Source organism: Mobula birostris, chromosome 25 (genome assembly GCF_030028105.1).
Source record: "Mobula birostris isolate sMobBir1 chromosome 25, sMobBir1.hap1, whole genome shotgun sequence".
NCBI lineage: Eukaryota > Metazoa > Chordata > Chondrichthyes > Myliobatiformes > Myliobatidae > Mobula > Mobula birostris.
Genome location: NC_092394.1, coordinates 31,086,086 through 31,103,501, shown reverse-complemented (window position 1 = coordinate 31,103,501; position 17,416 = coordinate 31,086,086). Strand labels below are relative to the sequence as shown.

Genomic DNA, 17,416 nt, shown 5'->3' with positions numbered 1-17,416 from the left:
CAGCAGATCTTCACCTGCATCAAAGCTCAAACTCTGCTGCTGGCTTTCAGGACCCTCGTGGCTGAATGCGGCTGAAAAGCAGGACTCTTGAAAGATGAGCTGTTTACCTCGGAGATGCCCACTGACCTCGAAAGCCTCATCACCTGGCCCTCCATATTGACAACTGCCTTATGGAAGAAACGTCCTCATCATCGGCCAGAATGTCAGTTCTGTCCCCAGAACCATTTTGTGCGACAGGATCCTGGACTTCAATCCCTTCAGGTTCCATGCGGTTAGGGAGCAAGGGACAGATCCCTTAAAATCCAACCCCCTCCAAGAGCATCAACGTCGTTGGAGACCCAACGACTTGTAGGCTCACTGTGGAGCAGCTGGTCACCAACACATCAAATGCCCACTGCATCCAGGAAATGGTGCTACCAGGCAGAGGCAAGGCACCTTCTATTTGGTAACTCTCCCTGGCCCCTCGTTCCAGCACCACAGCCCAAATCTCTCTCTCTCTCTCTCTCTCTCTGTCCTCCTCCACACCCCGATGGCTCTGTGTGCACAGGAGGCTCTGGAGAATTCTGGCAGACAACTTTCTAGACTGGACTCTTGTGCGTGTGTGCAGTTTGGACTCTCTACTGAGCCAATCTCTCACCCTTTCTACATCACTGCCATTGATGGACATCCCCTTGGGTTCTGGGATGCTCAGAGCACGCACACAGTCTGTGCACATGAACATCGGAGAGCTCCATGAGTCCATCCAATTCCTTCTTATCCACTCACCCGGTAGGCCTCTCATCCTGGGTTACCCCGGTTCTGAATTCTTGGCCCTCACTTTGCTGGTCAGCCAGTGAGCTGCTGAGTTGGGCACCCTCCTGCCGGCACCCTCAGTTGACTTCACCCTGTAAATCCGTGGAGGCAACGGCAACCCTCAACCACACCAAGCTCCCACAGGAATATCACGACTCAGCCATCGTCTTCAGTAAAAGGAAAAGCCCGACCCCCTACTGCCTCACAGACCACACGACCGTGCGGTTGACCTTCTCCCGGGCACCACCCCTCCCTGAGGCCATCTGTCTCCCTCTCTCCTCCTGAGAGCCGAGCGATGAATGATCACATCACCGTAGCGCTACAGCATGGCCATGGCTTCTTTCGACCATCCCAGTCCCCATCCAGTACAGCATTCTTCTTTGTCAAAAAGAAAGATGGGAAGTCTCTGTTCCCGCATTGACTACTGTGGACTCAACAATCATCATTGTGACTATCCCTCGAGGTCGAGGATGATGGTCTTCGTTCTGTTGATTTACTTATGGGCTCTCAAGTGGCTTTTGAGTCCAATATTGGCTTTGAAAGTTCTTCCGCATTCAGGACAGGTAGTTCCAGATGGCAGATCGGGCTTTGGTTGTTGCTGCCTCTCTTTCCATTTTCTTCTCTTTTCTTCTAATTCACAAATGGAGGGAGGAGAAAATGGTGACGCGACGCAGCTCGCAGCGGCCACTCCGGTGGTGATGTCTGTTATTTGTCAAGTAGGGTGCCATGCACAATCCTGATTTGATGGAGACGGATGTGAGAGCATGAAGGAACATCTGGTGAAACTTCTGAAATCCCTGCTTCACTGCTGCTGCTACTGTGTGGTCCAGAATCTCCGGAGGGGAAGGCCTCGAGTCCTCGGCTTTGCTTGTTGCTCGGCGGCCAGAGCGGGGTCAAAGCACTCGGCAGAGGATGGTGCTCGGAGAGGCTGTGTCGGAGGGGCTGGTCGGAGGCTTGAAGTTTTCGGATGGACTCAGAGTCCGGTGCGGTCGAGTGCTTCCAATGGTGCTGCATTGGCAAGTTTGCAGCACTTGGAGGTTCATGGCAGGGAGAGTTTCTCCCTTCTACCGTCTGCGTGAGATGATGAGGCTATCGAGATTTTGAGACTTTTTTTTACCGTGCCCATGGTCTGCTCTTTATCAAATTATGGTATTGCTTTGCACTGTTGTAACTATATGTAACAACATATAGTTATATATATAACTATATATATTATATATAATATATATAATTAAGTTATAATTATGTGATTTTGTAAGTTTTAGTCTTGGTTTGTCCTATGTTTTTCTTGTGATATCATTCTGGAGGAACGTTGTATCATTTTTTAATGCATGCATTTCTAAATGACAATAAATGAGGACCGAGTGTCCTCATAATCTAAATCTAAATCGAATTCTGCACACCTGTTGGCTTCGAAAGTTGCTGTTCCTTCTCAGATGATGGCTTGCCAGAGTTTCCTGTCCTTGGCATTGGTTTCCCAATTGTTGATCTCGATGTTACATTTCTTCATGTTGGCTTTTAAGACATCTTTGAGTCTCTTCTGTTGGCCGCCTCTTTTACGTTTGCCTTCTTTAGGCTGGGAGTTTTGGATTTGTTTTGGCAGACGTTCATCTTTCATCTGAACAACATGACCGCTCCATCTTAGTTGGTTCTTGATGACATAGACTTCAATACTTGTTGTTTTTGCTTCATTTAGCACACTGACGTTGATTCTTCTATCTTCCCAGCTGATATTTAAGATGTTTCGAAGACAGCATTGATGGAACTTTTCAAGTGCCTTCAGATGTCGTTGGTATGTTGTCCAGGTGTCTATCAACCATCACCAATTGAGACAAATTGGACAGAACCATCAATTCAACTTGACGAAACAACCCTGGAAAACGTGGACCACTTTCCATATCTTGGAAGTTACCTCTCCTCCAATGTCGACCTTAATGACAAGATCCAACATTGTCTTAAATGCGCTGGAACAGCTTTTGGACGTCTCTGAACAAGAGTGACTCAGCAATATCACCATTAAGAACTGCTACCCTCCCCGCTAGGTGGATAACGCATTTGAAACACTCCACCGATGGAACACAGTGCAGGGAAGTGTATGGTCATGCATTTTGGTAGAAGAAATAAAGGCGTAATAAAAACGTGTTTTTCCAGAAGTCCAGAATATGAGAGCAAGAATATAATGCAGAGGACTTGTAAGGCATTGGTCAGACCACGCTTAGAGTATTGTGTGCCGTTTTGGGCCCCTTATCTCAGGAGAGATGAGCTGGCATTAGAGAGGGTCCAGCGGAGGTTCACATGTACGATTCTGGGAATGAAAGGGTTAACATATGTTGGATTACAGTTTATTTTCTGATCCTGAGGGTTCTTCCGGGAGTCAGGAATAATGAGCAGTCTTAATTCTAAGGTTTCAGTTTATTTTAAAGTACAACCAAACATACAAATACTAAGAAAGCTACATCAAGAGCTGAGAAACGATGCAAAGAGGTAAATATTAAGCAAAGACAAAAGAATAAAGATGGTACTTTTGAAAAGTCCATCACATTTACAGATAATATAAGAACTTCCTTAGATAGGAATAAACTAGTTAATAGGCTACATAGGAAAGAAACATGGATGGTAGTTTGCCTCCCAGGTGCCAGCGTCCGGGATGTTTCTGATTGCGTCCACGATATCCTGAAGTGGGAAGGAGAACAGCCAGAGGTCATGATACATATTGGTCACAACAACATAGTCAGGAAAAGGGAGGAGGTCCTGAAGACAGGCTACAGGGAGTTAGGAAGGAAGTTGAGAAGCAGGACCACAAAGGTAGTAATCTCAGGGTTGTGCCATGTGACAGTGAGTATAGGAATAGAATGAGGTGGAGGATAAATGTGTGGCTGAGGGACTGGAGCAGGGGGCAGGGATTCAGATTTTTGGATCATTGGGACCTCTTTTGGGGCAGGTATGACCTGTACATAAAGGACGGATTGCACTTGAATTCCAAGGGGGCCAATATCCTGGCGGGGAGGTTTGCAAAAGCTATTGGAGAGAGTTTAAACTAGAATTGCTGGGGGTCGGGAACCGAACTGAAGAGGTGGAGGAAGAAGCAGTTGGCTCACAAATAGAGAAAGCTTGGAGACAGTGCGAGAGGGAGGATTGGCAGGTGATAGGGAAAGGACGCGCTCAGACCGATAGTTTGAGATGTGTCTATTTTAATGCGAGGAGTGTTGTGAACAAAGCGAATGACCTTAGAGCGTGGATCAGTACTTGGAGCTATGATGTTGTGGCCATTACAGAGACTTGGATGGCTCAAGGACAGGAATGGTTACTTCAAGTGCCGGGTTTTAGATGTTTCAGAAAGGACAGGGAGAGAGACAAAAGAGGTGGGGGCATGGCACTGTTGATCAGAGATAGTGTCACGGCTGCAGAAAAGGAGGAAGTTATGGAGATATTGCCTACAGAGTACCTGTGGGTGGAAGTTAGAAACTGGAAGGGGTCAATAACTCTACTGGGTGTTTTTTATAGGCCACCCAATAGTAACAGGGACATCGAGGAGCAGACAGTGAGACAGATTCTGGAAAGGTGTAATAATAACAGGGTTGTTGTGGTGGGAGATTTTAAGTTCCCAAACATCGATTGGCATCTCCCTAGAGTGAGGGGTTTAGATGGGGTAGAGTTTGTTAGGTGTGTTCAGGAAGGTTTCTTGACACAATATGTAGATAAGCCTACAAGAGGAGAGGCTGTACTTGATCTGGTATTGGGAAGTTAACCTGGTCAGGTGTCAGATCTCTCAGTGGGAGAGCATTTTTGAGGTAGTGATCACAATTCTACCTCCTTTATCATAGCATTGGAGAGGGATAGGAACAGACAAGTTGGCAAAGCATTTAATTGGAGTAAGGGGAAGTAGGCTATCAGGCAGGAACTTGGAAGCATAAATTGGAAATAGGTGTTCTCAGGGAAATGTACGGAAGAAATGTGGCAAATGTTCAGGGGATATTTGCATGGGGTTCTGCATAGGTACATTCCAATGAGACAGGGAAAGGATGGTAGGATACAGGAACCGTGGTGTACAAAGGCTTTTGTAAATCTAGTCAAGAAGAAAAGAAGTGCTTACGAAAGGTTCAAACAACTGGGTAATGATAGAGATCTAGAAGATTATAAGGCTAGCAGGAAGGAGTTTAAGAGTGAAATTAGGAGAGCCAGAAGAGGCCATGAGAAGGCCTTGGCGGACAGGATTAAGGAAAGCCCCAAGTCATTCCACAAGTATGTGAAGAGCAAGAGGATAAGACATGAGAGAATAAGACCAATCAAGTGTGACAGTGGAAAAGTGTGTATGGGACTGAAGGAGATAGCAGCGGTACTTAATGAATACTTTGCTTCAGTATTCACTAAGGAGAAGGATCTTGGTGATTGTAGGGGTAATTTACAGTGGACTGAAAAGCTTGAGCATGTAGATATTAGGAAAAAGGATGTGCTGGAGCTTTTGGAAAGCATCAAGTTGGATAAGTCACCGGGACCGGACAAGATGTACCCCAGGCTACTGTGGGAGGCGAGGAGGAGATTGTTGAGCCTCTGGCGATGACCTTTGCATCATTAATGGGGACAGGAGAGGTTCCGGAGGATTGGAGGGTTGTGAATGTTGTTTCCTTATTCTAGAAAGGGAGTAGAGGTAGCCCAGGGAATTATAGTCATAGTCATAGTCATACTTTATTGATCCAGGGGGAAATTGGTTTTCGTTACAGTTGCATCATAAATAATTAAATAGTAATAAAACCATAAATAGTTAAATAGTAATATGTAAATTATGCCAGGAAATAAGTCCAGGACCAGCCTATTGGCTCAGGGTGTCTGACCCTCCAACAGAGGAGTTGTAAAGTTTGATGGCCACAGGCAAGAATGACCTCCTATGATGCTCTGTTTTGCATCTCGGTGGAATGAGCCTCTGGCTGAATGTACTCCTGTGCCCAACCAGTACATTATGTAGTGGATGGGAGACATTGTCCAAGATGGCATGCAACTTGGACAGCATCCTCTTTTCAGACACCACCGTCAGAGAGTCCAGTTCCATCCCCACAACATCACTGGCCTTGAGTCTTACTTCAGTGGTTGGTAAGTTGATGGGGACGATCCTGAGAGGAAGGATTTATGAACATTTGGAGAGGTATAATATGATTAGGAATAGTCAGCATGGCTTTGGCAAAGGCAGGTCGTGCCTTATGAGCCTGATTGAATCTTTTGAGGATGTGACTAAACCCATTGATGAAGGAAGAGCAGTAGATGTAGTGTATATGGATTTCAGCAAGGCATTTGATAAGGTACCCCATGCAAGGCTTATTGAGAAAGTAAGGAGGCATGGGATCCAAGGGGACATTGCTTTGTGGATCCAGAACTGGCTTGCCCACAGAAGGAAAAGAGTGGTCGTAGATGGGTCATATTCTGAATGGAGGTTGGTGACCAGTGGTGTGCCTCAGGGATCTGTTCTGGGACCCTGTTCTTCGTGATTTTTATAAATGACCTGGATGAGGAAATGGAGGGATGGGTTAGTAAATTTGCTGATGACACAAAGGTTGAGGTGTTGTGGATAGTGTAGAGGGCTTTCAGAGGTTACAGCGGGACATTAATAGGATGCAAAACTGGGCTGAGAAGTGGAGTTCAACCTAGATAAGTGTGACGTGGTTCATTTTGGTCGGTCAAATATGATGGAAGAATATAATATTAATGGCAGTGTTGAGGATCAGCGGGATCTTGGGGTACAAGTCCATAGGATACTCAAAGCTGCTGCACAGGTTGACTCTGTGGTTAAGAAGGCATAAGGTGCATTGGCCATCATCAATCATGGGATTGAGTTTAAGAGCTGAGAGGTAATATTGCAGATCTATAGTACAGAGGGTTGTAACTGGTTACCTAGGTATGTTCAGAGTGGTGCAGATTTACTACTTGCCATTATTTATATTATCTTTGCATAGACATCAACGTGACATCTATTTTGTTATCATTTCTGTTCCGCGAACCCAATGTAAATATTTATCCTTCCTTCGTTACCATGACTCCAAGTTTAATTAACCCGGTTGTTACATAAGAAACTACAGTGGAGTTTCCCAGCCCGGGGTCCACGGACCTCTCGGTAAAGATCCATGGCATAACAAATATTGGGGACCCCTCAACTATAGTATTACTCTTGGCATGCCTTTTCTTTAAAAAATAGCAAAAGATTTACTTTAGCAAAAGATTGCCTTATGAGAACAGGTTAAGTGAACTTGGCCTTTTCTCCTTGGAGCAGCGGAGGATGAGAGGTGACCTGATAGAGGTGTATAAGATGATGAGAGGCATTGATTGTGTGGATAGTCAGAGGCTTTTTCCCAGGACTGAAATGGCTAGCATAAGAGGGTACAGTTTTAAGGTGCTGGGAAGTAGGTACAAAGGAGATGTCAGGGGTAAGTTTTTTACGCGGAGTAGTGAGTGTGTGGAATGGGCTGCTGGCAACGGTGGTGGAGGCGGATACGATAGGGTCTTTTAAGAGACTCCTGGAAAGATGCATGGAGCTTAGAAAAATAGAGGGCTATGGGTAACCCTAGATAATTTCTAAGGTAAGGACATGTTCTGCACAGCTTTGTGGGCTGAAGGGCCTGTATTGTGTTGTAGGTTTTCTATGTTTTTAATTAAAATAATTGCATCACATGAGCAATGTGATAATACTTGTTGTTGTTAAGTTGAGTCCAGCTTTTCGTCACCTCTTGGATCATTGGGTCCATAGGTTTTTCATGGCAAGATACAGTAGTAGATTGCCAACCCTTTCTTCCGCACAGATACTGCTGCTGCCCAGGTTGGGACCTGGCTGGGTTTGAACTTGGGACCATCTGCCTTGAAGTCCAGTGCTGATGCCACTACACCACCAGTCGGCCCATGGTAATACTTAGCCAATGAAAACCGAGAAAGCTGATAAACCATTAGTTTAGCTGCTATACCGCTTTCTGTCAGTGAGTGTGGATGAGCCATCGCATACTGTGAAAAATACATGACTTTGTTAAAAAGTACAAATCTTATAAAAGTATTATTTAAAAAAACAGTGGTTTCCAACACGTTAGGAGCATTTGATGCCGTTGCGTCTGTACTCTCTGGAGTTCAGAAGAATGGGAGGGGAGCGGGGGTACCATGAAAGCCTATCGAATATTGAAAGGTCTTGATAAAGTGCGCACGTGGAGGATGTATCTTACAGTGGGTGAGTCGAGGACCAGAAAGTACAGCCTCGAAGTGGAAGGACATCCATTTGGAACAGGTATGAGGAGGAACTTCCTTAGCCAGAGGATAGTGAGTCTGTGGAACCTATTGCTTCAGGTGGCCAAGTCATTGAGTATAGTTAAAGTAGAGGTTGATGGGTTCTTGATTTGTCAGGGCGTCAAAGGTTACAGGGAGAAGCTAAGAGAATGGGATTAAGAGGGATAATAAATCAGCCACGATGGAATGGTGAGCAGACTTGATGGCCTAATTCTGCTTTAATGTCTTGTGATCTAAATTTATTATCAAAGTATGTGTAAGTTATAATATACAGTAGTAAAAGTCTTACGCACATATAGTTAGGGTGCCTAGGACTTTTACACAGTTCTCTATATTTGTTAACATGGAGTGGAGAGTGAATTAATAAATCTGGCGGGAGCGAAAGCTGTTGGGAATGGCAAGGATGGAGTGCCACAGGAGGGGTGTGGGACGGGTGGCAGAAAGAATACACACACTTTCTGGAAAAGGAAGTGGTTTGTAACGTATAATGATACTTTTTAAAAATGCCTTTGTGCATGCTTATGAGTCCCATGTAAATTTCACCAGGGAAGGTGACTTGACTATCCTTGAATGCATGCAGATTAATTCACGCTGCAGTGCATTTATGTGATTTATAAAGCTGATAGGTAAAGGTTCAGTGAATCACCCCGGGCTTGCAATAACTACCCTCAATTTGCACAGTCATTGTGCTCCTAATGGAAAGGCAGCAAAGTGAGTTTATCATTAATGGGGTACTGAACTAATGGTGATTAATTGGGCAAAAATGGCCTGAAAGCTTTACAATTAAACTCAGAAATTCAACGAGATTTAATAATAGAAATTTCAAAGTACACTTTGTAAATGTTGCAAAGTCAATGCGTAGATGTCTCCCAGTACATACAAAAGAAGCATTAGCACTGTGGACAAGTTGCCATTTTGGAGTAAGAACACTATAGAAATATTTGGATCACTGAGTTTTTAAACCTGGATTACTGGTCACAATTCCATACAGTGTGCTTACTTCGGATCACAACTTGAAATGTTAACATTACATTATGTTCTCAAGAAGTTTATTTTCCTGAAAATGAATGTATGATCGGATCACCCTTACCCCGAGGGAGAAAGAAATTTCTGACTGTGTAAACAGTGACTGAACGCTGTTCTTCACAGACATTCAGCAGTGTGAAAGAGAACAAACGGCTCACTATCATTGCCTATCAAAGTCCTTTCTCTGTTTAATATTGTACAGCTGCCTTCCATAGAATTAAATATTTATTTCAGTTTTAATTTCATTGTACTATGTTTAAGAAGTTTCCCAAACTAGGAGGATTTAAATTGAAAGAAGAGTTGCTAAAGTGCTTCATTGCCTACAATTAGATTTCAATATTTAAGGCGCAAGTCATTAATGTCCTCTTTTATCAAAAGGGATCTTTGCCAAAAGTGGACATGGGATGAGTTCAGTACAGTACAGGAAAATGGCTCTGAATAAAAGTACATACACCCATTATTGTATTGAAGGCAAAAGGGGCTGAATGCAGTGGTTGGATTCTGAAATACAGCCAGAGGAGGAGGTAAAAGCTGATTCAATAATGCTTTGTAATGAAATTGGGTAATTGCATTTGAAATGCAAGTTTTTACAAGAATGAGAGTGGAACAGCTCTTTCATGTAAGGTGCACTGACTAGAAACTGAATTTCACTCTTCTTTGGTGTGCTAAATATTACTTTGCAGTGCAAATTCCCAACTGGATGTCCTGCAATTGGCCAAAATTATATTAAAAGCATAATTTGATGGTTTACAACAAAAATCATGCACTAAAATGAGATCTGCACAAAGCCCGATAACAACTGTATCAAAAGCTGCCAATAGCACTGAAAAGACAGTTTGATAGGTGCCTGCACTGGAAAGTTTAGATGGATATATGCCATGCACAGGCAAATAGTTCTGGTTGACAACTTGGCATGGATGAGAGGCCCAAGGATCTATTTTCATGCTGTCTAACTCTATGAGTCTAGTTATGCCTTTGTCACATGAATCACTGGGAAGGGCTGTGTACCTTTAAGGGGTAAGGGTGATTGTTACAACAATGCAGTGTGTGTGGCCTTGCATGCACTCATCTGCCCTGATTGAGTATCACTCTGAGCTACAATATGCCAGGAAGGGTGGATATTGCAACACCATACTCTGATGTGCATTGCGTAAGGAAGTCTCACATATCCCTGAGCATTTGAAATAAATGCCTACAGCTGCCTCAGAAGTCACTATTGTCAAAATAGAAACCTTTTAGTTGACAGAATACTGGCTATGGCACGAGATTACTATTAACATTTTGTGACTTAAGTACATATATTGCAACAAAAACTTCAATTTATTCTGTAATGGAGGAAAGTGACTGACTGATACTGAGAAATATTCCATATGCTATGGCGAATGGCGCCCAGAAATGCCCAAGTCAATTTCCAACAGCCCAAATTTCATCAGGTGAATGATTACCATAGCGCTCGAAACGAGGTTAAGTTGCTTGTAAGTGCAGCTTTTATGTGAAAAAATGGGTGCTAATGAAATAATTTCCCACCCCATGATGGTAGCAAGTATTCCATTTACTTGATCATCAACTAATCTGCTGGAAGAACTTGTTAGGTCAAGCAGAGGAAAGGAACTGCTGAGGTTTTGGGTTCAAACCCTGTGCCAGGAAACCCTGATGCAGGCTAACAAGCAGAGATGTCAGCAGTTGCTTTCCTTGCACCCATTGAGGTTTTTCCAGCAGACTGTTTGTCACTCCGGAATCTAGCACCTGCAGTCTCTGCTGTGATCAATCCTGATTTGCTCAACACACAATTTTCCTCTAGCTCTTCCAACCGACTTCTGGTAAGAAATTTCTATGCAGTGAACATTTTTGAAGATTACTTATAGATAATAGATGTGGAGAACTGCCTATGTGTCCAAGACTAATCTATCAACAGAATGTGACAAAGTTCTGGTCTTGCTGTTTGAGGATAAAGGGGAAGACTTTTAGGACCGAGATTAGGAAAAACTTCTTCACTCAGAGAGTGGTGAATCTGTGGAATTCTCTGCCACAGGAAGCAGTTGAGGCCAGTACATTGGCTATATTTAAGAGGGAGTTAGATATGGCCCTTGTGGCTACGGGGATCAGGGGGTATGGAGGGAAGGCTGGGGCGGGGTTCTGAGTTGGATGATCAGCCATGATCATAATAAATGGCGGTGCAGGCTCGAAGGGCCGAATGGCCTACTCCTGCACCTATTTTCTATGTTTCTATGTTACACATGAACTCATTGTTTAGTGATAAGTCAACCACAGCTGGAGATGGTTTTAGAAAGTGTCTCCTGAAATATAGGAGCATAGTCCAGATTTCCCTGGGAGTTGTCGTGGACCTATTGTCAGAGGACCAGTTAGGTGCAAAGCCCAGTCTCCGATATGATACAATGACTACATCGATGATGGCTGGAAGGGAAATGTTGTTTGTGTACCAAGGTTGGGGTAATTCTGAACTGGAGGTGGAAGAGGGTGAATGGTTTCCCATTTGTCCTATAAATTAGATGGATGTGTTTTTGGAAGTGAACAGTAGTGGAAAAAGTGTTACGAGATGCATCTTGTTTGACACCAAACTCTGTTGTGGAGCTGTTTGTTTGGTTTGCAGCTTGCATTGTGCAAGCCACTTGGTCATACACATGGAAAAAGCATATTCTCTGTCTCCTCATTTTCCCCTACATCAGAGGCAGCCTTTTCTACCGCTTGCTATCGATGTAAGACACACAAAATGCCGGAGGAACTCAGCAGGCCAGTCAGCATCCACGTTTCTGGCCGAGACCCTTCATCAGGACTGGGGGAAATAAAAGGGAAGTCAGAACAAGAAGGTCCTGGCCCAAAACGTTGACTGTTTACTCTTTTCCATGGGTACTGCCTGGCCTGCTGAGTTCCTCCAACATCTTGTGTGTATAACATTCAGCATTAGTTTTCAGCCATTTTGCATGAGAATAGTTGTGCCTTCAGGCACTGGGAGGACAGGGCATTCAGCTCGAATTGGATGGCAAGAGAAGACTTCAAAACTTTAAGGAAAAACTGCACCTGAGTAAACAAGATCAATCCCTGGAGTACATGGCTCCATCTGTATGGACAGATATGAACGTGCATCCTGTGAATTGGTTCCATTTTAGGCGATTAAGTGAACGTGCTCAGGGATGTCCAGCTTACCTGCATCTTCAATGTATTTTTTTGAAATAATCACTCTTCATCACCCCCCCCCCCCCCCACTGATAAGCACTTTTTCATTGTCGAAATACTCACTCCAGCACAGCAGTTTCAATAAACAGCTCTTGTATGAGAACCTATGAGAAACGGACCGGGATGTATCTGTCCCAGTATCTGTTCAGTCCCCATTCCTGAAGGGATTACACCTGGATATCAGGAGACTCAGCCCAACAAGTTCTTCAAGATTTATTTCAGATAAAATTTGTTGACATATCGTAAATTACAGTTGATGCAGTTCAGTACACAATCTTACTAAGCAGCAACCATTAAAAATTGCCAGAAAGATTTTGGTACTCATTAAAAACCCATGGATATTTAGTAGAGCGATACCTTTTCCCAAACAGTAACCTGACTCAACGATGAGGAATCTATCAAGGCTATTCAGCAGGGTGACGGCCTTAATTGCTCTGTCTTTTTTTCAGCCAAGCTCTCAGCTGCTCGACTTGCAAAGCCACACTGCTCCGAGCTGTGCCTCCAGGCGCTGAATACTGCTCCACGCTGTTTGTGTAGTTCCACACCTTCAGCACATCACTCTCAAACAGAGGACTATTGGTGAAGGAAACAAACAAAATAATAATTCGATTCAATTTAAATTTAAATCCCAGAAGGTTTATTACAATATTGTGCAAAACAGGCACTTGCACAGTAAAGACTTCATTGTTGCTTGACCAATTTAATGGAATTAGAGTTCAAAGTACATATACGTCACCATCTAAACCCTGAAATTCATTTTCTTGCAGGCATACTCGATAAATCCATAATAGAATAATAACCATAACAGAATCCATGAAAGACCGCACCAACTTGGGCGATCAATCAGTCTGCAAAAGACAACACACTGTGCAAGTACAAAAAGAAAGAAATAATAATAACAAATAAATAAAGAAGAAATATCAAGAATATCAAAAAAGAGGAGGAGGAGGAGAAGATGGTGGCGCAACGGCAGCGCGCACAGCCACTCCAGTGGTGATGTCTGTTATTTGTCAAGTAGGGGACCGTGCACAATTCTGATTTGATGGAGACAGACGTGAGAGTACAGAGGAACATCTGGAAAACTTCTGAAATGCCCGCTTTGCTGCCGCTGCAACTGTGTGGTAACCGGAATCTCCTGTTTGTCCTGTTTTCTATGATATCACTCTGGAGAAACATTTTATCATTTCTTAATGCATGTATGCATTTCTAAATGACAATAAAAGAGGACTGAGTGTTCTCTTAATCTAATATGTGATGAAGAGTCCTGGAAAGTGAGTCCATAGGCTGTGGGAACATCTCAATGATGGGGCAAGTGAAGTTGAGTGAAGTTATCCCCTTTGTTTCAAGAGCATGATGGTTGAGAGGTAGTAACTGTTCCTGAACCTGGTGATGTGAGCCGTGAGGCTCCTGGACCTTCTTCCGGAAAGCAGCAGTGACAAGAGAGCATGACCTGGGTGATGGGTGTCCCTGATGATGGATGCTGCTTTCTTGCAAAATCACTTCGCGTAGATGCACTCAAAGGTGGGGAGGGCTTTACCCGTGAAGCATTCTTTTAAAATAAATCCTTAGAGCATTCCATCATAATTTTAAATTAGATGACACTGACCAGGATCAGATATAACAAGCAAAAATACCACGTGAGGGGATGAAGTTTGAAAGTGCTGTGTGGGGCAAGATCTTATACCTGGAGAGTGATGAGTATCTGGAATGAGCTGCCTGGGGTGACAGTGGGAAGGCATATAATAGTGGTATTTAACTGTATTACATGGCATTTAACTGCGATGAAGGTACTCTCAAGACCGTAAAGAATGATACCATTAAGAAAGTCTTTGACTACAAGTACCTCGGGTCAAGAATGATGAGTTCAGAGAAGGACATAAAGATACGGAAGGCGCTGGCGTGGAGGGCTATGAACGACATGAAGGAAATCTGGAAGTCCAACCTGACCAGAGGGCTTAAAAAGAGGATTTTCATAGCAGTCATAGAGTCCATTCTCACGTACGGATGCGAGACGTGGACACTCACTAAGACTATGCGAAAGTCTCTAGATGGTTGCTATACATGATTGCTCCAGATGGCTCTTGACGTGAGCTGGCAACAGCACATGACAAACGTCGAGCTCTATAACGACCTACAGATGCTCACTACTAAAATCGAGGGGAGAAGACTGCAACTAGCGGGGCACTGTCTACGCCACCCCGAGCTACCTGCCAGCCTAGTCATCATATGGGAGCCCAAGCATGGGAGGATGAACCCTGGGTGCTCTCCCAAGACTATGGTCAACATGCTTCTAGAGGACAGCGGCGTGGCTAATGTAGATGAACTGAACACACTGATGAGGGAGAGGGAGAAGTGGAGAGTCCGTCATCGTGCCCGACCCTGGCCCCCCAGGCCTGAGTCGACGTAGTAGTAGTAATCTAAATGCTGTCAATTAACATTGAAAACAGCTTGTCCGACACTCAGCCTCTGAGCATCTATGCTTCCTCTCTGACCTCACAAATACATCTTCAGCAGTCTTCCTGCAGCTCATTGCTGCCTGTCCCCTCCTGTGAACTGCAGTATCTCACCCAACAAGTAACTTCTAGATCTCATTCATTCATCACGTTCCAACTCCAAACCTGGACCAAGTTCAAGGTTTTCCACCACTTCCACCAGACCAGTGAATTTTATCCTACTTTGGGTTGTTTAATTTTTAAGTGTAAAATGTTTAAGCAATTAAAATAAAAAATGGAAATTTAATTTTTAATAATATAAATAATCAAGAAGGTGCCATCCAACATTAAAGATTCTCAGTGTTCACACTATCTCCACTTTTCACTGCTGCTATCGAGCAGGAGGTACAGAAGCTCAAAGTACAGTTTATTCTCAGACAACATGCATGTCGCCACATACAACCTTGAGTTCTTTTTTCTGAGGACATGCTGAGAAAATCTATACAACAGTAACTGTAAATATCAGGAACTGTAAACTGTAAACAAGTCGTGCAAACGCAGATAAAAATAAATAGCATGAAATAACAATAAACAGAGTTCTTAAATGAGTGTAGTTATCCCCCTTTGTTCAAGAACCGGATGGTTGAGGGGTAGTAACTGTTCTAGTACCTTGTACCTTCTACCAGATGGTAGGAGTGAGAAAAGAACATGGCCTGGGTGGTGAGGATCTTTGGTGATGGACGCTGCTTTTCTCCGGCAACTTTTCACGTATATAAGACCATAAGCCACAGAAGCAGAATTAGGCCATTTGGCCCATTGAATGCTCCACCATTCAATCATGGCTGATCCTTTTTATGCCTCCTCAGCCCCACTCATCAGTCTTCTCCCCATAATCTTTGATGCTGTGTCAATCAAGAACCAATCAGGCTCTGCCTTAAATACACCCAACAACCTGGTCTCCACAACTGCCTGTGGTAATAAATTCCACAAATTCACCACCCGGCTAAAGAAATTTTTCCGCATCTGTTTTAAATGGATGCCCCTCTATTTGAGGCTGTGGCTTCTTATCCTGGACCCCTCCACCATGGGAAACATCCTTTTCAAATCTAATCTGTCTAGGCTTTTCAACATTTGAGAGGTTTCAATGAGATACTGCCTCATCCTTCTAAATTCCAGCGAGTACCAGCCTAGAGCCATCAAACGTTCTTCGATGTGCTCAATAGTTGGGGTTTTTTTATCCATGATGTACTGGGCCGAATCCACTACCTTTTGTAGGATTTTCCATTCAAAAGCCACTACCTTTTGTAGGATGTTCCCCTGCCAGGCTGTAATGCAGCCAGTCAGCACACTTACCACCAAACATCTATAGAAGTTTGCCAAGGTTCTTGATGACACGCCAAACCTCCACAGACTCCTGAGGAGGTAGAGGCACTGTCGTGCTTCCTTCACAATAATATTTAGGTGCTGGGTCCAGGACAGGTCCTCTGAGATAGTGACATCCAGGAATTTAAAGTTACTGACCCTCTCCACCTCTGAAGATTACTGGCTCATGGACCTCTGATTTTCCTCTCCTGAAGTCTACAACCGATTCCTTGTATAGAAGCCTAAAATCCCTCACCAGCAGGTTCAGATACATAAACACAAGAGATTCTACAGTCGTGGGAAATCCAGAGAAACACATACAAAATGCTGGAGGAACTCAACAGGTCAGGCGGCATCTATGGAGAGGAATGAGCAATCAACGTTTCGGGCCAAAACCTTTCATCAGGATAGGAAAGGAAGGGGGGAAGAAGACAGAATAAGAAAGGGGGGGGGGAAGTGAGGAAGAAGGACAAGATGGAAGGTGATAGGTGAAGACAGGTGAGGGGGTATGTAGGTGGGTGGTTCAGAAACTGCTTCTGTCCTTCAACTATCAGGACCATATTGAGGGGTGGTGGTAGAAGCTGGTGGACTTTTAAGAGACTCTTAGGCACGCTCATGTAAGAAAAATGGAGGGTTATGGGCTGTGTAGGAGGGAAGGATTAGATTGCTGATGGAGTACATATATATAGGGCAGCACACTGGCCAAGGGCTGAAGAGGCCACACTGTCCTGCATTGCTCTAAGTTCTATGTTCATCAGTATTGAACTGACTCGCACAACCCTAAAGCTCCCTCCGCGATGGAACACCATAATCAACCTCTTGTAGTGCCTGACTGAGGGGTTCTCTTTTGCACTAATGTCTTCTTTTGCAGTCTTGTTTTTTTTCTATTGCCTGTCTTGTATAATTTATGTAAACGTTGTTCTGTGTGTTGTCTGAACCTACATGCCTTTGACGCTGCTGCATGCATGACTTTCATCATACCAATGCCTGACCATACCGGTGCACATAACCATAAACCTGACTCCATTAAATTCATACCTCATGTCAACCAACCCATCCCAACCTGCATCAGTAATACATCTGTGTGTAATACATGCCTAATAGTTTTTAATTCGTCCAGCGAGAGCTGACTGATTTCGATGCCCTTGGACTCTGCCAAATATACAGCTCTTCCTGAAGCACTGTGGGCTTCTCTAAACGGCATCTACAATGAAAAGATTTGGTTAAGAATTCACTTTATAATCATAAACTATTCGAATTACAGCTAACATCCAAAGCACTGTTGAATCTCTATTAAAAAATGAAATTTCTGACCATAAATTTCCCGATGTTGGTCACAACACAAAAAGATGTTG

The 17,416-nt window shown here is 43.8% G+C and overlaps 1 protein-coding gene across 3 annotated transcripts in view; it reads right to left on the bottom strand.

Moving 5' to 3' along the window:
• Positions 1-12,466: 12,466 nt before the first annotated feature.
• The window catches only part of asl (argininosuccinate lyase), a 55,770-nt gene continuing 50,820 nt past the window's right edge, over positions 12,467-17,416 (bottom strand). For all 3 annotated transcript variants that reach the window (XM_072243641.1, XM_072243642.1, XM_072243643.1), the window contains 2 exons: positions 17,159-17,265; positions 12,467-12,840 (listed from right to left, as the gene is read on the bottom strand). In XM_072243641.1, the coding sequence (XP_072099742.1) occupies positions 12,693-12,840; positions 17,159-17,265 (255 nt within the window). In that variant the 3' untranslated portion in view covers positions 12,467-12,692. The remainder of the gene's footprint in view (positions 12,841-17,158; positions 17,266-17,416) is intronic.